The sequence below is a fragment of the Pseudopipra pipra genome, chromosome 1, assembly GCF_036250125.1.
Source record: "Pseudopipra pipra isolate bDixPip1 chromosome 1, bDixPip1.hap1, whole genome shotgun sequence".
NCBI classification, from domain to species: Eukaryota; Metazoa; Chordata; class Aves; order Passeriformes; family Pipridae; genus Pseudopipra; species Pseudopipra pipra.
This window is the reverse complement of record NC_087549.1, coordinates 128,008,281-128,033,994: the sequence shown is the minus strand read 5'-3', so window position 1 is coordinate 128,033,994 and position 25,714 is coordinate 128,008,281. Positions and strand designations below refer to the sequence as shown.

General features: G+C 36.8%; 1 protein-coding gene across 1 annotated transcript in view; it reads right to left on the bottom strand.

Annotated features, from left to right (window-relative positions):
- THSD7A (thrombospondin type 1 domain containing 7A) overlaps positions 1–25,714 on the bottom strand; it is a 234,630-nt gene that overhangs the window by 100,950 nt on the left and 107,966 nt on the right. The window contains exons 3-5 of the mRNA XM_064676429.1: positions 20,726–21,557; positions 4,175–4,423; positions 2,442–2,623 (exon numbers count right to left, since the gene is read on the bottom strand). Coding sequence (XP_064532499.1) covers positions 2,442–2,623; positions 4,175–4,423; positions 20,726–21,557 — 1,263 coding nt within the window. The remainder of the gene's footprint in view (positions 1–2,441; positions 2,624–4,174; positions 4,424–20,725; positions 21,558–25,714) is intronic.

Genomic DNA, 25,714 nt, shown 5'->3' with positions numbered 1-25,714 from the left:
TCTTATTCTACATCAAGGGTTTTAAAGGTACTCCAAAAAAGATGACAAAATCCACCCCATCTTACAGTGAGAGAAACTTCATGACTACAACAATTGAGGTGAACAGAGATGAAACTATTTAAGTCAGTGTCAAGTAAATGGCAGAATGACAGTGGCCTCCATGAAACTTGATTGCCACCTGCTTAATTACTGCATACAATACTCCTTCTTCTTCCTTCTGACCTTAATGCCATGAGGGATTCTGGTTCAGCTAAGTATTAAAAGTTAAAATTCTTACTGGAGCCCTAACTCAGTGTTTTGAATCTACAGAAGGGATTGGAAACAGCTGACACGATGAAAGCTGCAAAATGATTCCCAGAGTTCAGAATTGAAAGGAGTGGAGCAGGAAACTGTCCCAGCATCCCAGCAGGCTCATTGTCATTAGTTTGAATTTGGGCCTATCATTTTCAAACTGACCTGAAATTTCCTGAGAACGCATGAATCCATTTAAATATTCCAGAGCTCCATAAACATGTTAATTATACACATATAGCCAACAAGGTCTCCCAAAAGGGACGTTGCCTCCTTTGCATGCTTTTAATCAAAAGGCCGGGTCAGAGGCCTTAATTTACCTACCTGTTATTTCAAAAGTGATTGATAGCAGAGGTGCAGCACTAGCCTTCGACTTGCTCTGTGACTGACTTTCTGAAATAACAGGGAAACGCCACCATGAGTATATGAGAACGGAGGTCTTTAAAGCAGCCTTACGCAGACAGCATTCCCTATCATCAACCGCAAACTACACTGAAATGAAGGCGTTTCCCCACAGCTAAATCTGGTGGCTGTGTTACCTGGCTTTTTTCCATCCTCAAATTACTTTTAGTTTTCTATGAGTATGTTTCTATGAGGGGAAAGGGAGGGAGGATGAGTGAAGCAGCAGCTCTTCCGAAAATCTGTCCCCTAATATGGAAACAGCCCAGAGCTCCTTTTTAAACTAAGACCCACTTCACCCTCAGTCTGAGCTCTTGAAAAACTGTTCTCATGTTTATGCATCCAAAGACTAGTTACATTTTAATCAGCTTTCCAGGGCCTGCAGAGATTACCTCCTGATGGGCTCTGCGTATTCCTGTCACAGTCTGATAAGGGTAGATTTCACACCCGCCTAAGCCGGCAAGACTTCACAGCCTACCAAAATCCTAATCATCATTCTGAACAGTAAGCTGCCACTGGTTTTATTGTTACTTCTCCTTAGCTGGGAGGTTTTCCTCATTCACACTATTGCAGGGGCATCTAAACTTTGTTCCACAGAGGCGATTTACTAAAAGCCCTTGGGCAGAAGCTGATTTTCATTAAACGAAGAGGTTTGAAAGCTTCTTCTTTTATAAATACAGATGCAGGGCCCATGGAGCTCATAATGCTCAGTAGCTCACTGCTACTGATCCCAGCAATCATGCTGAAATGGTTGTTGGCATTAATATTCCCCACAAACTCTACCTCTATGGCAAGTTTGAGAGTACCTTTAAACCACAGCAGAAACCTCACCAGCCTGCAGTTTGGCCAACCCAGGTGTAAATGGTGTATTACACAGGACTTGTACAATGATGTTGCTTTTCCTGAAGTATGTGGCTGCATTTATTTATTTTTTTATTATTAATAATGTGTGTTTGTATGAAACAGGTGCAGAAGAGGATAAAACAATTAAAAAGGTAAATGCATTTAGTTTAATTCACTGATTTCTAAATCTATAGTGCTGCATTAGCATGCAGTAGTAGATGTAACATAAACTACTCAAGTGTTGTTCTAAAGTATGTATATTACCAGAGGAATTAAAGATTTTGTCTCCTAAGCTATTCACTTTTTTCTTAAGAAGCTGCACAAGCTGTAACAGTGACAAGGAATAATCTCTTCTCTCTTTCAGTTAGGGAAATAAACCGATGAAATTATATTGGCTTGAAGTTCTGAAAGCTACGTAAGAACTTGGACAAATCAAGAAAAGAAGAAAAAAAATCAATTTCTTGAGAATGAAATATAATCATATTTTTACATTTTTCTATACTGAGCTTACATGCCAGAATTGACATATTCCATCCACACACCAAAGAGCACAAGTTCATCACCCAGCTGAAGGATACAAAAGAAATTTACAGCAGATGAAGGAACCAAATCTAGAATTTCTGACACACCTTCTCATGCTCTTTCTTACTGAGAGACATCCTTTATATAAGACAGTAGTTTTCAGCAGGTATTAAGATAGAGTAATTTGTAGCTAGGAACCTAAATTTGCAGCACAGAGAATGAAATCTCTGCTACATCAATTAAGCATTTTCATCTGAATTCGAAAATAGCAGTAACTCACAAAGTAAGAAGGCACTCATGGAAGAAGACAACGGCTGTCAAGGAGCTCTGGAATGCTGACATGCTCTGATTTCACACTAATTCAAATGCAATTGAATCAAATTTACCTTCTTTATCCTTGAGGGTATTTAGGTAGGACAGGAGATTTTCATTAGCTTGCACACAGTACATTTCTCTGGTTTGAATGCCACCTCCGCACAGCGCCGTCTGGTTTCCTCGCCTCTTGTCCTGTTGGCTAAGGAGAGGATCGACACGGCATTCTGTCCACTCTGTGGTCCGCCAACCATACCTGTATCAAATTTGGTTAATTGGGTCTTTTGAAATCATGAAGTCATTTTACACAGCATTCATTTACACAAGCTGAAACACCTGAGTAGCTTTATTAATTTCCAAAAAGGCCAGAGCACCACAATTTCTTGCACACAGAGGTGCATGAACTCTCATATTTTATATGGTTGGAACATTTTTCCTATTATTTAATTTTTTAAATTATTACTCTTTAGGAATATCTTTTCTGTTCAATTCCTGAAACATATCACACATATAAATGTTTTATTTGAGGGAAGAAAAACTTAATATAGAGACATATAGTCCATGTTAAGTTCACTTTCAAGATTGTGACTCTCAGCAATTTTTAAAGCTAGAAAATTTATATAAGCTAAAGCCAAAATATCAAAGAAATGTGAATGCTGAGAAATGTAAGAGCCAGAAAAGGAGGGGAAAACCCCACAACAACTCAACCCCCCAAAATTACCCAAAAGCCTGTTGTTCATATTTGATAGGAGACATGACAGTTTCTCTCAGATATCAAGGTGAAAGTATAATGGTATTTTTTTATTATTACTACAGAAAAACCTTTCAGTAAGTTCCTTTTTCTCAGTCAAGAGGAAGATCGTTCTGCGGTACTGAAGCATCCCTGCTGGGTACTGATGAATGGCGAGAAGCTGTGAGCTTTCTAATCAGTGAATGCACAGGAAAGAAGATCTTTGACTTATAGTTAAAACGCCAACAGGGATTATGAACCACAAGAAATGCCACAGAATTCTCTACCCACCAAGTACTTTAGGGCTAAATCAAAGCAAAGTGTTTCCTAATGTAGCTGGAGATAGGGAAAGATGACATTTCGACACTTAAATGAAAAATATATACCACAGTCAAAGATGCTTAACATCAAATGACATTTCTTCAGACCCTTTTCTCAATTTGATAAAGAAAAAGCACAGTTAGGACTTGAATATTAATCTTGATTAGTTGATAAGGATTACAGAAATCTCTTGAATCGTAAAGTGCTAGCTGTCATTTCTCCTAAACTTTATTTACTGTCACTTTTATCCTCTCACACTTTCCATTTGGGGGTCAGTAATGCCTTTCTTGTGCTGAATACAAGTCTGACTAAAACAGTCTGTTTGCTAAACAGATGTCTATCATCTCTTTTCTGTGTTCAACATTTTGTCTCCAGACAGATAAGGATTTCAGAAAACAATGAGTCTGCTAGAAATGTTATATAGGGAAAATATCACTGATAAATCAGTAAAATTAACTTATTTTCATCGTCTGAGCCTGCATATGCACAAATATCATCTTTTAAAAACTGAAACAAATGAAAAAAATGTACTTGTTATAGTTTATATTTAGAGGACGAACTGATTACACTATAATAGGGGCGATTTGCAGGCTTTGGGCTTACAAGAACACTGAATACACAAACAATGAAAAAAAAGGTAAAGTCATAGCTATTATTTCTTTAATTATGGTTTGGTTGCTACTCCATCACCAGCCTTGTACACTTAATTGAAATTGTTCATTTTAATATAGGGAGAACTGAAATGAACCAGCTTACGTAATGCACGGTGCTACGCCATCTCCTTGGGAAATACACTGCTCTGCTTCTTCTAATTGTGGGCATTCGCTTTCACTGCCAACAGGGAGCTGCTTAATGGTCCGTGATCTTGTACGATTCCCTTTAGGGGTTGTCATGTCAAAGCAGGTTTTGGAGCAGGGGGTCCATTCTGACCACTCTGACACCTGGCACTCCTTTGTGATCACACAGGACTGAAACGTAATGGGCAGCTTGTCCTGTTTGCAGAAGCTGTAATAAGAGAGCATTACAATTTTCAGCACACACATCCACAGACAGTCATGAACTCCTAAGGAAAAGTGATGTCCATTGAGCCCAAAAAGTCAGGGAAAAAGGTTTTTGGTCAAAGTGACTCAAACGATATACATTAGATTTACTACAGTTAAAAATTACCAGTATTGCCATATCTGTGATCAAAATACTGCCCTATCTGTGATCAAAATTAAAATATAAATCTTCATACATGTATAGAAGTACAACAGAGGAAAGAAACCAATTTTTCATTGCTTTATCTTTTATTTTTAGATATACTCAATTTTTTTGTTGGAACATAAAGTAAGGGAGGATCAATAACAGAGATGACTAAAGATGTTTTTGAAGAGAACAAAATGCTCAGTGCCATCTTCTTTTAATTTCCAGATTACAATTTGTTAAAAAACACAACAGCAAATATGTTGAGTGCTTAGTTACTAATCATTTACTTTGCTAACAGCTAGTATATTGCCACAGTGATGTCTCATGAACTAAACAGGGAATGATCTCTACCTTAAAGTGGAGTCTTCCCTGACGCAGTGAACACATAGCCTTAATTTCCTATTTCTTATGAAGGCCATCATTTAATTTCCATTCTCCATTTGATTGTTTCATTCACATATTACACAGGTTGTCACCAAGATTTTTTCCCTCTAAATCCCTCTGCATTTCAAATGTTATATTCTAAGTAGAAACTAACATTTCTACTTAGAAGCTTGATTAACAATAGAAAAATGAGAAATAGAGAAGCTAACTTACAGTTAAAGTGAACATAACTTTATCTCCTTAATTATAATTACAACATAAGTATTTTTAAAATTTTTTATCATATCTGTTTTGGAATAAAAATCTGGCTTCTGAAGCACTTAAAACAGGCAGGATTTACTGGCACTGCAGATGGCACAATGAAATGCTCTGTTCAGTACCAGTCCTATAAACAATAAAATGAAGACTCATTTTTTCTTTTTAAAAGAATACAAAACAATACAGAATAATGAATATTTACTATTTTGTTGCTATAAAAAATTTTGCCCTACTCATATATTCAACATAATTTTGAACTGCTATTTACAAAGTTTTGTAATAGTAGAACTAGGGATACTTGAGACTAATAGGAGATTTAAAAACACAATAAATGAAAGCATACTCATGCAAAAGTAACAGAGCAATTCTACAGCTTGCTAATAGAAGATCCTGGTTGTGGAGACAGTGCCAGCATGTTCAAAAGGAGGTCGATGAATTTGTGGGCTGTTGGTCTACATATGGATTTGAGGGGGGAGGGAAATCCTAACATGTGATAGTCAACATTTATTCATACACTGAAAGATTTTTAGAAAATTATTCTTTAATAGTGGAATTTTTCACCTACATATAGCCCCATCTGGCACAGTACTAAAGTACTGTCAAAATCAATATATCAGTTTCTGTACCTTTGACAAAACATGTAGATTCATTTATCCCACAAAGACACATTTTAATGACCAGAGAAAAGATAAATTCCTCATGGTTTCTAAGATGGCCAGTATTCGCAAACTCTCCTGTAGAACAGATGAAATATCCTCACCTTCCAAGTTCCTATCCAATGTGACACCTTTGAGAGCAGACAAAACCAACCTCTTAACTTGCACTGTAACTGGGGCTGAGTTTAATTATAGACACTTCCTGCCAGGGAACATGCACAAAATTGCCACCACAAAGTAGCTTTGGTGAGAAAGGAAGAGATCAACTCATGATGTGTAAGAGTCCATGTGCTTCTTTTGCATGTGCTTCAAAACTTATCTGGGAGAAGTATTACATGAGAAAGGGTAATATTCATTTTCAGAAGGTGACATATAGATAGATAGATAGATACTCTTTCTTCACTGAAGTTACCTTCAACTTGGGTGTATTCCCTGACTTTCACCAAACCTAAAGGTATCCCTGGCTCTAACTGGCTGCAATTCCTACACATCTTCCTGCAGAGACTGCTTTCTTCTCTGGAAGAAGGAAGCCTCTACCACAACATAGAGGGTTCAAATTCACAAAATCACAGAATTGCTAGTGTTGGAAGGAACCTCTGAAAATCATCCAGTCCAATCCCCCTGCCAAGACAGGGTCGCAGGTAACATATATAAGTGGGTACACAAAACGTATCCGGGTTTTGAATGTCTCCAGAAAGGGAGACTCTGTTACTAGATCATTCACAAAGAATTCAATATAGGCACTACCACAATTTTAAACAGCAAATTTTACTTTCACAGATCCTTAAACTGTAATTGCTATATATGCAAAAAGACCTCCTGAAGTTTCTCACTTTCCAGTACCCTGTAATCTTGAATGCCATGATGCTGAAGTTCCTCTGTCAATCATGATGCAAAATGTTTCAAAAAATTTAGATCTAGATTCTTCCACAGGACTCAAATGAAGAGCTATTTGGTCAGTGGCACAGATTCAGCATTTGCATACCTTTGACACCATGCTCATATTATGTTTTAATAAAAGCTCTTGTTGCTACAGTTTATATAATTAGAATGGCCCTTTTATCTTTTTTGTTACTAATTATTTCCATATGTGGCCGTGAAGAGGACCCAAACAGAATTGTGCCATGTTAATTACTAACTCCATTGCATATTTATGATCCCTGACAGAATTAAAGCCATAGAGTTAATGCATGTCTCACTTCAAATATTTACTTATAAAATTAATCAATTTAAAATGAAATATAAAACAAGTTCTTAAGTCTTGTAACCAGAACATAAATATTACTAGGGAGACAAACAAGAGGTAGAGTGAGTGTCCATTTATTTCCTTACTTGCTTATTAAAATCATGCACCACTTGCTGTACTACATAAATACCAAGTAACTGATATTGTAAGTCACGAGCAAACAACCTCTTTACTGTTATACATGCTGACATTATTTTGTGAGAGGGCAGAGACAGTTACAATTAGCAAAAAAGTGTCGCAAAAGCCAATTAGCTGCTGTTTATTCTTTTAACACTTGGTTTTCTTTGAACGAGTTAGAGAAACAGTGACAGCTAATTGCATACGGCCGTTATGAAGTTTTCCTTCATGTTGCAGGCAGCAGGAGAGGATCTGTTGCAGTATAGACCAAGTAAAGAAGGGAAGAATCACATTTAAACTCAGTATCACAAATCTCTCTAAACAAGACCAGTTAAAATTCTTCAGTTAAGTAAACAATTACAGAAGTGCTTCACTCCCTTTGAAGGTAATAGAGTAGCTTCCAGAGCAGATTATAATTCCTTTCCCTGTCCCAAGTGCATGTATACCCATTACCAGCAACTGAACTAATCTAATTTCATATTGCATCTCTACATACACCCCTTTCCCAAGAAATTTGGGAAGAATGAATTTGATGACCCAAAGTCCCCTATAATTTTTGAACATATATTTTAATATATTTTAATATTTTTTTTACTCCTGACACCTTTAAAATATTTTCAAAATATTTCCAAACTTTGTTTTACCAGAAGAAACAGATGTTCATCATATCTTTCAGAGGAAATTACTATATATAGACAGACATTCATAATTAAAGTTTCTAATAGTGCATGCTATAAAAATGCTAACTCAAAGATACATGTGCCATTTAAAAAGCTCAGTATATGCAATACATTAGTTGAGAAGGTTGGCCACATTTCCTTTAAATGTCTCTTTAAAGAAATTGCATAGAATGGTTCTTAATCAAAACCTGGGAATGTTTTTTTTTACACAAAATAGTTTTTTCTGGCTTTGGTGCCTAATGCTACAGATTTTATCTTCACAAATAATGGAAAACAAAGCTTACTTTCATGTAAATCTCTCTGCACATTCTGATGGATTTCACCTCTGATTTAGTTACCCTAATTTGAGGGAATCTTCTCACAGAATAAAAGGCAAATGGGTAGGTAACACAACAGAAGATAAAAATAGACAGTTAATATTAATTTCATGATATCACCCAACTCACTCTGCATGAAACAACTCCATGCCTTGGGTATGTTCAGTAACATCTAAGTATGCATTATATGCAAAGTTAACCATTCAAGAAGCACAAATAAGTCCTCACTATCAACCCATACAGTTTTGTCCAGATAATTGCTTGGAACGCTCAAAGAAAATCACATGAATTGCATTAAAATGCTGTTAAAACTCAACAGAGTAGACTGGATACAAGAAGTAACATAGGAATAACACGTAAAGTCTGCAAGAACTTGCTCTCAATCCAGTGAAAACATTCAAAGGACAGTGTCCTAAGTGTCAGATATAGTGGGGAACTGAAGCTTAAGGTATACAAGCACTTAAATCACGCAGTAGAAAGAGAAAGCAATCCCAAACAAAACAAAAGATCACAGAGAATGAATGATCCCTACTGCTATTAAGCCAACATTAAGCCTATTTCTGACCTCAAAGACTGATATTAGATTAAATAAAACCATAGAAAAAGGTAGTTTTGATTCAAAGGACAACCTACAGAATATAATTGCTTCTCAGCCTCTTTTGGAGATGTGTGGTCAGCAATTTGTGTCTACTCACGTTCTGTAGCCTCATTTTTGCTCCTACAGCAATAAATAAAAACTAAATATCACTTTGGATAGGAAGGTTACACCTGGAGACTTCAAAGTAATTTATGGGATAATTAAGGCTATAGACACATGGAGAACAAAGGTTGAGGCATATGCCCAGAACAAATTAGACCATAGTATGTGTGTACAAATGACCAAGTTGTGCAATTGAAAACACTCTCTTCAATCAAAGATAAGCTTTAAAAGGTGTGATAAAATTAGATTAGTTGAGAGATAAAAAAATTGTTTCTGAGGTATCCTAAATTTCTATTAGAGCGAAAAACTTTTACAGTTTTTAAAAATCAGGAAAACTTGATTTTGTATGCCAATGACCTGTATGAGCATCTATAATCTCAGTTTCAAAATTTGTCTTTTAAGTTATGACAAAAGTCATGGAAGAAACCATTGGAATTTCTTCCTCTGCAAATTCAACTAGGAAAAAAAAAGGTTTTTTCTTTTAATCTTTTGCAATAGATAAAGCTGTGCATACAGCATGCATAAAGCCAAATGCATGGCAATGCTTGAGGGTAGGACCAATCTCTAAATTTATGCAGGATGAATAGAAAAAATAAATAGGTTTTAAACTAGGCAGTAGGACTCCATGAGCAGACTCCATACATAACTTGTACAACTACAGTACTACTACTGCTGGTGTTTCCTCCGTATCATACTGGACTCATAACTACAAAGAAGAGTTAATCAGAAGAGATGAACAGCAGCATCAGAATGGCTGAGGGGTTTTAACTAATTATCCATGCAGTCTGAAACCTTTCTTGGCAGTAGCAGATGAGGGCAAAAATGGAAAGACAACAAGTATTTGGTCACACTCTCCCAAGATACTCTCTGGTTTTCCAGCAAACTACAGTTTACAGACTTCCTGAAGACAAGCTGAATCTTTGCACTGCCCTTTACAGAGTTCTCCTGCATGAATTATTACAAATGCTTTCTGAACCTAATAAAATTTTGGTACCTACATCATCTTAGAAACAACATATACATATACAACATATACACTTTTTACTCACCAACAACTATGGATAGCTATTTTTGCTTTAAAACTGCCCAGTTAATTTCATTTTCTGGCTTCAGGCCTTGCATAACTATACTCACTTTCTCTGTGGCATTTTTGAGCTTAGAGACTTCTATAAGCTCTTTCTTTGACTGTCTCTGTTGGAGACACCATTTTGAAGATCGACTTTGTGCCTTTCCCTGTACAGCTGCTCTTCCTGTTCTAATGTAATAGAGTATCAATGCGAGCTTTGCCATTTAAACCTAAAATTGAACAATGAAGATTATGTCCTTTACAATAAATTCAATTAATTCACCTAAGCGCTGATATTTAACAAAAACTGCTATTTACTAGTTTTGACTATATTGTAAAGTAATGGAGCCCAACTGACAAGGTTAATGTAAGCCAAATAGTCTTCAATAACTTTTGTCTGCATTATTTTGCCTCTATTCCTTCACTGTTATCAGCACTCAGCTTTGGTTTTCCCGTTATCCATATTCAGCTTTGATTTTCATGAATGAAATTTTCACAGCTATTATTCCTTACTTTCACTATATGCATTCTCCTGGAATTCCGATATATTTGCTTTTTCTCTAGATGATTTTCCATTTGATTACACACAGATATTTCCATTGTTCTGAAATGAATAACATGGCTACAGTTCAGGAGACTGATGCCAATATAAACTTTAGCTATTCACGAGAAACAAAACCATGGGTTAGGGCTCGACTGAAAAGGACTGAAGTGAAATTTTTCAATTTTTTAAATTGAAAACTGTGATCTTTCGATCCTGGATCAGTATTTGATGTGTTAGTGGATTATGTCCACAGGTTCTTGGGTCCTGTGGCTCTAAACTTCTTTGTAGGTGCACCTACAGATCTGCCCAGGCTGCTCCAGTCCTGGCATGACTGACCTACCCTCAGCCCTGGTGGAGAAAGCTGACACCTCCACATCAGAGAGCTCAGTGCAGCCGACATTTTTCAGAGACACTCAACAGACATCATATTGTCAGACATCACACACAAAATCTAGATAAAAATGGCATTCTTCCTCCCTTTGACTCTCTCATACTAAATAGTATCACTCTGACTAGATATAACATGCCCTTCATGACCTGTTCTGTCTACTGGGGGTTTCAACCCCAGTACCTTTTGGGAAGAAACTTTATTTTTATTTTTGAAGAAAGCTACTTCATTTCCAGCAAAAAATAAAAGTTATGCTTGTATTCTGCAAAGTAAAACCCCAACAACATAATCCAATTATTATTCAATCCACAAGACTGAATGAATTAATTAAAAACTTTAGGGGATTGAAGAAGACTTAAGCAAAAACTATGTAACTGCCCGAAAGAAACTCATACTGACTACCATACAAGGCAGTTCAGTATTTCAGCAGAAAAAGGGAGCTGATTCTGAAAGTTTCAGATCAAAGCACAATCAACATACTTAAGAAAATCCTAAATTCTTTACTGGGTTTTTACGTGGCTTCATTTAAGTTCTGTGAAAGAAGAGTAAAGGTTATCAGGCAGATAAAGAAAAAAGGCATTAGTGTGCTCCCTCAGAGTATAATAATTTAACCATTTCCTAGCCTTGAATATCCTGCACACCATCAGGCATCTGCTACTACCAGCTGCTTCATAAGGAATGATGAGAGTCTCTCTTGAATTCTTGTTGATCTCATGAGACATTACATCATGGAATACCATTAGCAAAATGGTCTTCAATCTTTCCCACCAGCCACAAGACAAGAACTATCGACATACAAGTCCATTCAACCTAACAAACTTGTCTGCAGAAAGATTCAAAACTGTAACAAATTACTTATAGAACACCAAAACTACATGATAGTTTAGCACTTGAAAATCAAAATTACACACAGAAACACAAATACACAGAAGCAGGCTTGTTAAGGCTGCCATTTTTGACTGAAGGGCAAAATAAAGCTGGAGGAAGATTTTGGAAAATAATCAGAAAGTAAATTTGTGATTGAAAATAATGGCAATTGTAAACACCACTAAAACAAACCACTAAGCTGGACAGAGTCCTTGCAAGACAACCTACAGGCATAAATGAATATTGGCCCAACTCCCAAACAATTCTTAGAAAAATAAGAAATTAAAGCAGGATTTGAATACAAGCATATTTTAGTTTTTTTCAGTAGAGAGAATATCAATAGTTCGCCTTAAATTTGCTTGAATCTGGGTAAACTGCTACAAGAAATGAGAGACTGTAAGGAACACTTTCCAAAGACCACTTCTGCTTCTCATAACTGTAACCTTACAGTGAAGGAAGGGGTAAAACCTGTACCACACCTCTCATTAGTACCACATCCTAGAGAAGCTCAGGCTTACACTGCTGGGAAATCTGGCAGCCTATAGGCAGTCCCACAGACAAGATGCTCACACCCTCAACAGAACTACTTCGCAGAAATAATCTGGTTGGGTCAGAAGGTCAAATCAACCTTTGAAACATACTTATTCATGTCTGCAATTTTCTATGGCAACTTTGAATAATCACTCACTAGAGTCAGGAGGCCGGGGGACATACAGCAATACTCATGCTGAATATTAATCCTTTGTGTTATCTGGAATTAAATCCAGATCTTAATATCGTGTGTTTAGAGTCTACTCCTTGCTCTATATTGGATCACCATGGAACCTTAAAAGATGCTCTCTGTACGAGTAAGAGGGATTTTGGAGTTAACTTAGGGATACAAGTATGAAGCACAATGGCATGCAACCTGATGTGCTGCAAAAAGCTATTTATTTTCCATGCAGTGTTCTCCTCAGACTTCATACAGCCTGTTGGATGTGTTAACCTCTAAAGCAAAATAATCAGATTAACACTATGCCATTCTTGGATCACAGCTACAGCTGGATTTTGAAAGAGACTCTTGGTATAAAGGAAAAAAAAGGTTTTTTTCTCATAAATAAAATCAAATTTAAAAAGTTTAATTTTCAGGTACTAGACAGCAGGAATAATAGAAAGGTGATTTAAATCTGGAGGTTAGAAAACCCTCATGAGCTAGTCTGAAGATAAAAAATGTAATTCACAAAGTCTAGTCATCCTCGAGAGATTTAGTTTATGGTTGGAACACACTTGTTTCTTTAAAGAAGTTAGCAAAAATACAGTGCCTGTATATTTTCCTAGTGGAAAATGACATAGTCCTGATTCATTTTCCCTGCAGCTGCACTGTTTAGTATTGGTCATATTGTGCATTGTTCTGAGAAACTGTAAGTACCTCCCTGTATAATGGGCTGTTATAATCACACAAACAATGAGGCCCCTTTATTCATTTACAATTCAAGTACTGTCCACCTAAGTGCTTTTCACAAGACTATTTTCCCATGATCCTTTCACGACTAACTAATTCTGCCAACAAGAATGCACAGCCAAAACAGTTTTGAAATAAACAAAACCACTCAAGCTTTCTACATTACAGGAGAAGATAGAAGATACAACTTCTGTATCAAGAAAAAATATATCATCTAACACAGGCAAAGCAAAAAGAAGTTCTACTACACCCAAACAAGCATCAACAACAGCTGCTGTGGGGCTATCACAGACACCATGAGTGTTCGAGGAGACAAGAAAGTAGAAGGGTTGAGTTAGAGGTGCTATCTTTCACAGTCCAGTAACACAGTGACATGCATACACATCTAATCCCATAGACAATTTTAAAATTGGTCGAGCAAGTTATTTGGCAAGAGTCTACATAAATGACTTATTAAAGCTTTTGGGAGGGATTTCTCTTTGTCAGTGGAAATTTTTGTTACACAGCATTAATCAGCATTTACTTTGACCCAAAACAACAGCAGTTTCATGGACTTATTGGCAAAGAAAAAATAAACACAATGCCAAATTTTGTGAATAAAAATATGCAATATTGATGTTATGATGTCAAGAAATATATTACTGAAAATTATATTACTAATATTAGTTGTGTTTAAGGTATTATTTTACATTTGTTCCCTTTATTGATGCTTAGATTTGACAGTATCACTGGTTTCATCTCAGTCTCCAACATTTGGAAAAAAAGCAGTCAATATTAGGAGGTAGGCTGCACATTCTATTTTCAGTGGGATCACTGAAAGTTAGACACTGAAGTACTCAATCCTGCTGTTCTGAGGATCTGGAAGGGAACTTTGTGACTTCCCACCCTGCGCAATCTCACCTTGAGGGACAGTATGTCCCAGGAGGATGCTCATCTCACATGCAGCCATACCATAACTCTACAAAGCTGATCAAGAAAACAAGGGCATACTCTACATCCCAGACTATACTTAGCAGTTATATAATAGAAAAAAAGACAACACAAAAGAAATCCAAAAAAGTAATACATTCTAGTTTGCTCCTTAGGGGAATATTTATCATGAGATAATACCAATATAAAGAAGTCAAGAATTTAGAAAAATAATTCTTGATTCATATGTATTCATTTAGTCATATTGAAGTCAGTTAACATTAAAAGTATCTGATGAGGAAGAAAATATGCATAAAAGTACAGTGCAGGAGAATCTTCATTGAAGATCACAGTGCCTAATTCAATTTACCACTGTGTATCTTAATCTCTTACTATATTAAGGCTAGAAATTCAACACTGCATTCATTCATAGAATTCATTTATTCACTCATAGGATTTGTGGCCACAAGGGATTACTAGAACATGTAGTTCAACCCTCATTACATTACAAGCTATTATACTTTGCTAAGGAAGATTTTTTTATTTGAATAAAAATCATATTCTAGAAAGGCATCCAATCTTGATGCTTTGTACAGATATATATGAATGTCATACATCTAAATGACAGAAAAACTGTTCACTGTATGAAAGGAGTTAAAATATGGTGTGGAAAAAGAAATCGTTCATTGCTGATGTTTCAATTATTCAGCACAGTGTGTAGGTTTCCATCTTAAATCTAGATTTTGGCATGGTATGTCAAATGTGTAGCAATACTGACAAGCCACTGTCAAAACAGCAGCCTCGGCAAGATGATGGAGCAGGTACTTAGAATAGAAAGGAACACCCACTGAATAATATTATGCATATCCACAGAAAATACTGTCTCCACCAAAGTCACATTAAAAAACTACAGGATGCTTCTGACTTTCAAATTCATGGAAATTCTAAAAGCATAGTGGAAAATGGTAGGAAAGCAGTATGTTTGCATCCCGTTTCTCTAATATTTTACATTTTTATTATCCCAATGCATCTGACAATTAACCCTGCCGTTTTTAGTTATCAAGAGGTTTTTCTTCCAAGATTACTTCTTTCCTATTCTCCATTTGTTAACAGCACGTGCTCTAAGTGATTCCAAGTTAATGAATCAAGATGACTGTATATAGTTTATTATCCAAATATGTGATATTTACAGGTGTTCTGTAAGTGAACCACTTATTGCTTCTAAACCCTTACAGTGTGGTTAGCTTGCAGGCTTCCTCTACAAAAACAGCCGTAGAGCTGCTTTTCTAGTAACATAAAAAGCACATGCAGATATATATGCTTTCATCTGGTCCTCAATGAACAAACAAAAGGTTTCTTATGCTCCTTCATCTCTATGACCCATCCTCTCTGCATTGCTGTTTCTCTCTCCTTCCCGCAGCCCATCTCCTTGAAGTTTTTTTACCTTAACCACTGCCACGTTCATACATATGACTCTTTCTGCCTGTTGCCTCACTGAGATGCTCAGAGAAGTACAGAGAATCTCTCAAGATCTTTTCCAAGCAAGGAGTACATTACAGGGTCCAACAAACTGAGCTGCTGTACTGTATGTCTGAATCTTTCTTCTCTTTGCTGTCTGACAGCATGACTTGTCTGCTTCTCCAAATAATAGAAGAAATAAAGCAACAGGTTTATGCAGTTTTCGTTTGTTTTTTTTTTTATCTTCCTCCATCAGACAGTCTCTAATTCATAAGAAGAACAAAAGTCCATGGATAGAGACATTTGTTGTGTTATTTGGAAGGTAAGCATTGGGTTAAGAGGCTTCAGGACATGGAAAGGAAAAGAAAGCTAAAATGCCATTCTAGAAGAGCAGATTCTCTATCTTTTTTCTCATGCTAAAACATCCTAAGTATCACTTGCTCATCGGTTAAATACTCCATTGGCCATTCTTGAATTCCTTAGTTCCTGGGTATCCAGCTTAAGACCTGTGGTCAGTATTGAATATAATGACTCTGCTTTAAGCAGATGCAGGTCTACTTGAAGCAAGCTGAAAAATTAGGCATTACCTATCTTTGAACTGCATGCCTAAAATCAGCAAAACAATTCCATAATTTTGGCCCTACTGTCATATCTCATGTCTTAACTATAATATTGGAATAAAAAAAAGGTCAAATTCTCCCAAACTTCAAATTTAGTAAAGCACTACAACAAGACCATTACAGAAACTTCCAAGAGAGTTTGTTACAAGATGTGGATATAATTTGCTAGATATTTCATGAGTGCACAGAATCAATGAGAAGGATGAAAAGAAATAACAAATACTTACTTTCTAAGAAGGACAGATGTGAAACTAACAAAATATGATCACATGATCAAATGCACAAAGAGGCTAAACCAACCTGCTCATGAACTAGTCAGCATTTCTAAAATTTTGGATTCTTTTCTGCCCCCACCATTATGTTCCACTATCGTAATTGCATAAGGTTGTTTCCCAACAAAGAAGTAAAAGTTCTGAATATATATAAAATTTCACTGTTTTTTCTTGAATTCTCATTTCAGGTCATTCAGGTCATCAGTAGTGTTCAGCTTCACAAACAGGTCTCTACTACAGTAGTGCTGCCAAGAGAATATTAACCAGTTCTGAGGACTGCGGCCAGAGCTGGCAGGGATGGTTTCCTACTTGGTCTCCTCCATTTCTCCCGCCATTCAAACAGGAGTAGTTTTGGTCCCAGCCTAAGCAAGATAAACAAGACATATTCAAATGATGGAGAAAGAGAAAGGAGATAGTGCAGAAATTCCTGGGATATCTTTGTTTTAAGAGGCAGTAGATGCTTGCAGAACTGCTTTAACTACAGCTTGCTTTCCAGCCGTTTGAGCTAAGTGACTCATAGCGATGACAGGCTGTCCCCACACCTGTAGGCCAGCTGCTTCAGGGGAACATGATGTGCTTTGTCAGTGGATTTCAAAATCTTTGCTGAAATGCAGAAACATACAGGCCAAGAAGATACTCTAGTTCTGTTCCATGTTCCTACAGTTATAACTGTCTGTGCTCCAGTCTTTCCAAACACTTCTTCTTAGACTTGTAAAAAACCAGGCAAAACCAGGCAAACCTTTCTTGCTAAACTTTCCCCCAGAAGTCTGCTCAGGAAAATAAATATGAGGAACCATTTGAGACACAAAAATAACAATTTGGCAGAGTAGAATAAAGTGAAACCAGAGTCTATATTACAGAAGAAAATTATAGTCTTAACATGAGGCATAATCATTACAACTTGTAATAGGGCAAACAGACTTGCAACATAAAATGAACTTTTACATATGTTTAATGTTTCTCTACATTAACAGTTTGTTGTCTAACAGTTCTCTTCGGGACCTCTGGCAAACCCCACTTTCACCAAAGAGGAAACATTTCAGAGGATCAGTTTTGTCCTCTACTCTAACAGCAGCATTGTTCAGATTTTGTTAGCTATCCAGAGCAGTAATTTTATAAGCCACCTTTAAAAATTTCTGAATTATTTTTTTTCCAACATTTCTATTTTTAAAATATTTTCAGTGCACCAGAATTTCAGACTAAGGGGAACATAAGGCAAACACAGGCCATATAACACCCACGTTATTGCAGAATGAGCAATACAAAATCCAATATTTCATCCTTCACGGGAGACCATCTATTTTTCACTCAGCAATAAATTAAACTTTGATTTTCTTGTTTCATTTCTCTTTACCATGCCTGGTGTGCTGATGTGTCAAGAGGATTTGCCTTTTTTGAAGTTTTGCTGACAGCGTTACAGAACCATCTTCTCTGGAGCACCCTTCTGAAAGTTGTTCTGTTTTAAAACTCTTTTTATACTATAACAATTTTGCTATCTCTGCAAAAATTATTCCTTGCCTGAGGGTTTTTATTCTTCTTTCAGTCATGCTGCCAGGGGGCTGATTGTTTCTGATTGCTGAAAATGGACTATGCAAGCTGAAAAGCATTTCACATGAGAATGGCAGGTTTTCCAGTCACCTTACTTGTCTATATTATTTAGTAACACAGTTACTATGTGATGGAGATTATAAAATCATTTGATCTAGCTGCATTGACACTCTCGGCAGAAAAATAATTCTATTGTTTCAGATACTAGAATGCCAGTCACAGAATAAAGCATTTGACATCTTGGTGAAGAGTGCAGTGCAAATGATGCAATAGATATACAGGTGATATACATACATAGGTCCCTGAAAACTAAGTTATCAGTGCCAGAATTTCTCACATGAGTCTTTTAAACAAATTTTCTTGTTTATAATAAGCAACTGGGGAAAAAAAGTTCTATATTAAACTTTTGAAGACCACTAGAAATCCTTTGTGCATTTACAACATAAAATCTCACCCATTAGACATTAAAATGCCCACTGCATCACTTATATAATTTTCTTCCCTGTGAAGAACTGCTCCTACATTGTATTACCTACTGTTTCACTGCCTCAGGCAAGAGGGTTTCACCCATTTCCTGCACCAGACTGAAATGTGCATAATACACTGAGGTATCTGAACTTAAGACAGCGATACTGATCTAAGTGAATTCAAGAGTGAGTGTAAAGATGATGAGTAAAGTATGCCATTGACTTCCACTATACTTTTACTTTCTTTTACCGTTTATAAGAGCTTCAGCACATGGCTCTGTCATTCTTTCTTTTTTTTCTCAGTAAATTTTTTAGCCTTTCAAGAACCTAGGGACTTCCAAAAAGAGTGGCCAGCTGCTATCTGATAGCAACAGATGTTTAATAAATCTCATCCTGTATTTAAAGAGTAATAGTGTTCCTGGTCGAGGCACAGTATGGGTGGCATGATGTGAGGATGGAAAAGAAAGGAGTAAAGGCAATCTGTTTCTGTACCAGCACTGAGACAGTGCTGCAGCCAACACCTGCCTGAGCACACTGATTTTGAGATTTTTGTGCAGACCTTCATCCAACTGTGGATCAAAACCTTAAAGAACTAAGGAAAACCAGAGCTAGAAGAGACTGCCAAAAAACTATGCTGTCAGTCCCTCTTCCATAACCAAGAGCTGCTTTAGGTATGACATCACTGACATCACTGTCTAGCCTATTCTTATAAACCGTCGAAGATGGAGGTGCCACATATGTCCCAGGTAATTTTTTCCAGAGCCTCACTATTCCCAGTATTGAGAAGCTGAGCCTCATTTGACACTGCCGGGATTAGTCCATTATTCCTTTTCTAATACATCCATATTATATATAGAGATAATCTTGTTCCATTCTTCCTTGTGATGGGTTTTTACATACTCCCAGACACTTTGCATCTTCACCCATATGTCCCTCCTTCCAACCAAAAAACCCAAACCTTTCAGTTCTTTCCTTAAGCTAGGGACCTGTCATCATTTTCCTGTTTTACTGCTGGATCCTCTCTTAAAAAGAATAAATTTGAAAAATATTTTCTACACATGAAATAATCTCTAATATATGGTTTTTGATAGAAAAGGTTGAAGCAGTTACAAGTTCTGTGATAGAATGTTTAACTCACACAACAAAAACTAGAGTAAAATACCCTGAAGAAATCCATAAATACTAATGTAGCAGCAATGGGAGTCAGCCTCATTCAGCAAGATATCATAGTCATTTCACAGCTGAAGCAAAATTGATTAATCAGGCATTGAACTAGAGGTCAGGAAATAGAATCACATCACAGATGGGAAGATTAGACTCAAAGAAGATTTTTGAGTTGGACACAAACATTATGGACGATAGGAAAGAAATACATGAGCTAGCAAGAGAATGCCAGATAAAACAAACAAATCAAAGATAATAGGGTTCCAGAAATGCACCCAGAAGCCTGTACAAAGAATTACCAAAACATCTGTGATTGCCAAAACTCTTGAAAAGTAAAATAATAAATAAAAAAAAAAATAAATAAATGAATGAATATGATGGGGGAGGGTTGGGGGAGAGGGACCAAAAGACAGCCAACATAAAGGTACAGATGAGAAAGAAACAGAGGAGGTATACAGAAGAAACCAAGAGGTTTTACAGTCTCTCTTTCAGAAATTTTGCAATAGGAATCAAGAAGGACAAACAATATTTAACGCTCTTGTATTTCAAAACAAAAATACTGGAATGAGTAGATACTGCCTTCCTGTGCAGCATCTTTCTCTCTTGTTTTCTACTTTTACTGTTTCCAGGTTTTTTACCCAGAGCCTTAAAAGCAGTAACATCAGCTCTTCCAAACATGCGCAACTTGTTAGAGAGCAAACACCTGCCTGAACACACTGAAACAGCAGACATTTGAGAAACATCTTCAAGCTTTTGGGGCAAATCTATTTAGACAAAGAGACGCTAGGGAGCTAACACAGTTTAAGAGTGCACATGTATGTGATGCTTAGTATGATCCTCAACACAGTTTGCATGTTTTCATGTCACAGAAAAAAAACTTGAGCTTGATGATGGATGTTCGACTGGAAATAGTGAATCCCATTTTGAGATTCAGGCTTGTGTAGAAGAATGCACTTATGCATGTTTTACTGTAAACATATAAAAATTAGGATATGCAAATTCAGAAATAGTGATTACCTCAGAGCAGCAGTTTTCCCATTTCTGTGAGTACATGTGACCTGCCTTGTTTGGTACCCAATTTGTATGTCCCAATATTTGTTCTCCTGTCTATTCTGCCTGTTACGATTCCTCTTCTTCTTAATTAACTCACGAGCCTCAGGATCTCGAACTGCCTTTTCTCTGTCCTTTTCCTTGTCTTTGTTCTTCCCTCGTTTCCTTGCTTGCCTTATTTGTCTTGAATGGGGCACTGAGCATGAGCTCCAGGGTCCCACGTTTAGACTATACAGGCTTTCTTCAACAGTGCAAGGGCTAGACTGACAGATTTGAAATTCGGTGAGGTTGGGACAAGCAGACCCACCGAACTGCGGTGGAGCTACAACGTGCCGAGTTCGATGCTGAAGCCCGTTGCCACAGGTCTTCGAGCATTCCGACCAGGGGGAGAATTCGGCCACGATGCAGTCCTGCCGGCATGGGATGAGACATGCCTGCTCCTGCCGGGGCTTCGGCTCGAAGTACTCGCAGATGACATCCTCAGCTGGAACCCCATTGGACTTCTGTATACAGGTGATGTCCCTTGTCTGGATCCCTTCCTCCCCTCTGAGGCACTCCAGGGGCTTCTCGTGGCTGCGGGAGAGGACAGGCCGGCACTGGTTCCAGCTGCCAATCTGCCAGTCGTACAGCTCCTTGTGCCAGTCGCAGACCCGAAAACAGCTCTGCTGGTTGTCCGGTCGCTCTGGCTGCTTGCAGTTTGTGGGCAGGGTGGTCCAGCCCTCCACATGGGCGCACCACACCGCTCGCGTCTGGATGCCTCCGGGACCACAGTCATCTCCCATGCATCTCCCCCATGGACCTGAAAAACAAGAAAAGATGCTTACATTGCACACTCGAATTATTTTTCTGGCATAGTGCAAAAGCAAGCTCACAGCATTTACTGTATCTCTAAGAATTTCATTCTTAGAGAAACTCAAACTTGAAAAACACAAGTATGGGATGACTCTTCATCTCCCATTTTTATGAATGTGGATACATTTCACTTTTTATCCTAGACAAAGTAAATATTTAGTTTCTAGAACATATACAGGAATTAATCACATTAGAGAACTAAGAACTTAGCAACCACAAATTCATCACCTAGTTTTGACTGCTAAGACAGAAGCCAAAGCTCTCCCTTCCAAGGCATGAATCCGATCTCTCTCACCTGTTTGAATACCCCTTCCTGGACTGTTTTGATTTTGCTTTTCATTTTTACTGTACTACAATTTATACCCTGATGCCAATTAATATCATGTTCTCTTCTTTCCATATTGTATACAGAAATGAGAACACCACAATACATTTTGAAAAATATTGGTAATGCAAGTAGGCCACTTCTAGTCTTTATTATAACTAAAATAAAAATTAAAAGCCACTTAAAAATGTTTGTTCCACACAATCTGTGATATTATTATAGAACAGGATAAGTTCTTGAAGACAGAGACATACCAGCTGGTAACTCTCCAAAGAACAGAAGTTACTGAATCATAGACTCGTAGAATACTAGGTTGGAAGGGACCTCAAGGATCATCTGGTCCAACCTTACTTGGCAAAAGCACAGTGTAGACAAGACAGCTCAGCACCCTGTCCAGCTGAATCTTAAAAGTGTCCAATGTTGAGGAATCCACCACTTCCCTGGGGAGATTAGTCCAATTATTGATTATTCTCATTGTGAGAAAGTTTCCTCTTGTGTCCAATTGGAATATCCCCAGGAGTAAGCTATATCTAGAGGTAACTTGTACCCACTGCTTTTTAAAATCTCCACGGTTCATGACAAATACTCAATATGCAACACGTCGTTGTAATAAATGTCAACAGAAATCAATAAAACCTATATCATTGAAAGCTGATGTAGTTGTTTTTTCCATTATTAAAACTTTGATATTCACCCAGTTCAATTCATGAAATCCACAAATCAGAGGGTAAAAAATGTATATTCTTCAGGTTTTTTAAGACCTCCACTCATACACATTGTGCACTGACTTACTATGTAAGAGCAACTGAACAAACAGTTCAGAAAAACCCCTGTAATCATTTATAAAAAAAAAATCTGTCTATCTGCAGTCACTTAATCACACAGAAGACATTTTCTCTGACTAAGGAGTGCTCATGTTCTATGAAGAAACTGGGGCCAGGCCACACAATTCTCATTCATCTGACTGACCCCAGTAACAAGACTATTTGTGTGAGTAAAGCTGGGCTCAGCCTTTGCTATTTCCAAAGCAGGTTAATTTTAGTACTGCACAAGAATAAGTAAATGAACTATGAAAGACACAAATTATTTACAACATGTTCTTATTGAATGACTGGGAGGAATATGAAGCCACATCTTATTACTGATTCCCGTGAGCTTTAAAACTCTCATTGACTTAACGCAATTTTCATCTGTTCATCCAATGTTAACTTCGATACCACTTTGGGAATGGGCTGATGATAGGCCATACACTTAGCCTCTGCTCCTCATTGTTTCTTTTTTAAATGGACACTGTGCCTGAACAGTTTGTTTGTAGTTCTAAAACCCTAAGAGTGTACACTAAATAGCAATGCCAGCTGGCAGACTCAGCCGATGGAAACTCTGCTATACTTAAGTTTGAATTATGGTTTCCAAGATTCAGCTAGCTATTCAGAAAAATGAATGTATATTTAATATAAATACATTTCAGTCTTCATTTCAGCAAGATTGCACTACTTCATCTCTAACCAGCCTTCCATGAATGACATAATCATTATCGTATTTAATTTAGGTGTATTTACACTGAGTTGAGAGATATAATTTCTTCAGAACACCACTTTGAACACTTGCCAATTTTTAAAGAATAAAGGCTGCAGAAAATCTTCAACTAGAGCAGAGATACAAAAAATAATCGTGATTGAAATAAAGCTAAATTTTTATCCTGCAAACTTCAAATTTCTGTCATACCAGGTTACTACACCTCGTGTGTTCAGTGAAGAAATCCCTCTTCTTAAAGACCAGGTCTTTAATCCAAATGAAAATTTTGCTAATTTGGGATTCTATCAAATTTACAGTCATCAATAATCTAAGAAATACATTGTACCTAAAAATTGTGCTTGTCATCAAAGTATCTTCAATCTTGGGCAGGTTTATACGAATGCAAATGTTAAAAATTTCAGCCTCAATGCAATAAATACTGCCTTCAGCAACTTAAATATGAACAAAAAGACTGGATGTGACTGTGAAAACTGGGCAAAAATAAGCTCTTTCATTAGATTACAAGTATGTTGTTTATAGAACTGAATACAAAATAATGATGAGGTGCACAGAGAGGTTCAAGTAGTAAATTGCATTATTTTTCTTGTGCTGTGAAGTAGCAAGCCATTTTATAAAATCATTACCAGTGAGTACCAACAAACCACATTTACATGGACAAACAACTACTCAGCAGTTCTATGTTCATGTGCACGTTGACACAAAACTCTAAGCGATGTATCTGACCTTCCCTCTTACCTACATTAGGTTAATTTTTAAGTTTAAATACAAAATAATCCATTTAGAGACCAAGACTGCAAGTACACCAAAAGCACAAATTTTAATTTTATTGCACACTTCTTTATATGACTATGACAAGGTCTAAAAGTGAACCACAGCTTCGGGGTAAGGATCTGGTTAAGGTTTTGTCCTTAGTGAGCTTCCTCAAAAAACTAAAGTGCTTCCACACTTGATCAAAGCAGATTTTATTTGCACAGAAAATTAAAACTTGTGGAGGGAAGAGGTGTTAAAGAAAAAAAGCTGAATAAAAAGGCAGGAAAAAAACAACAAAAAAATAGTTATATATATATCTTCCCTGCCCTCTAAGCCTCTGTGCCTCTAAACCAGTGACTTTAAATTGCAGCAAACTGTCCCGTATCTCCAGAAATCACTCTGGCCCTGCAGTCTGGCCACCTACTCCCTGCCATACTCTCCACTTGCTTGGACTTTTTCTGTTTTCTATGCTATCTCCCCCATCTCCATAAATGGCTCCATGAACTACTTTTTTAAAAAATAGCACATTAGGAACACATAGGAAAAAAAAAAAAAGTTGTTCGTGCTGCTTTTAAGCTGAAGAACTTTAAACACAAAACCAAAAGAATTTTTCTGTATATCTGTATGATAGAATCAGTGGTGAATATTTGTTTTTTAACGCAAGCTTTAATATGTGCAGGAACAAAAAAACTGTTACTGGTACCATACTTCAAAACTAGCTACACTTCTCTTTGGGTTTAGAGAACATATAGAAAAATTAAAAAATTAAGGAAAAAAATCCCACCCTAACACTTCCACACTCAGTGCTCCTTTAAAATAAGAGTTTCAAGCTAACTTCCAATGAATTGATTTCAAAATACCTACTCAGTAATTTCACCAGCTTAATTAACTCATTTGTCTTATTTAGGGTGTAGAAGAGGAATTGTCATTGTGTTTTTTCTTTAGTTTTTAAATAATAAAATAATATTTGATGTATTTCTAGTTATATGAACAGAAACTTATTTTGACCAAAATTATTCTGAGAAATACCAATTTTTTTTTTTCTTTTAAAAACAATTTCTAGCATCTACATTAACCAGTATTTCTGTCATCTTTCAGTTGCACAATTTGAAATCTTCAGTTAAATTATCCACATTTCCTTGTAGGATCACAAGTCACTGTTTTTAACCTCAAGCACTTGCTGAGGAACATTGTTGCCATACATTCTTTATGTGGACCTCACGAACAAAGAGAGAAGCTCCTCTCCAATTTTCTTTACAGTTACCAATCTTACTCTCTCATTTATCAAGAGTCTACAGTAATGCACTTCTAATTTAAGAGGCCCCAAACACATTGCAAGCATCAAGGCAAGACAGAGTTTTCATTTAAAAATAATCATAGAAAAAAAGGAAAATAAATGTCTCTGAACTGAGTAAAGGGGCTTTGTGACTTTAAAAAAAAAACAAACAACCAAACAAGAAATAAATCCTAAAGTATTCCTAATCCATTGGCTT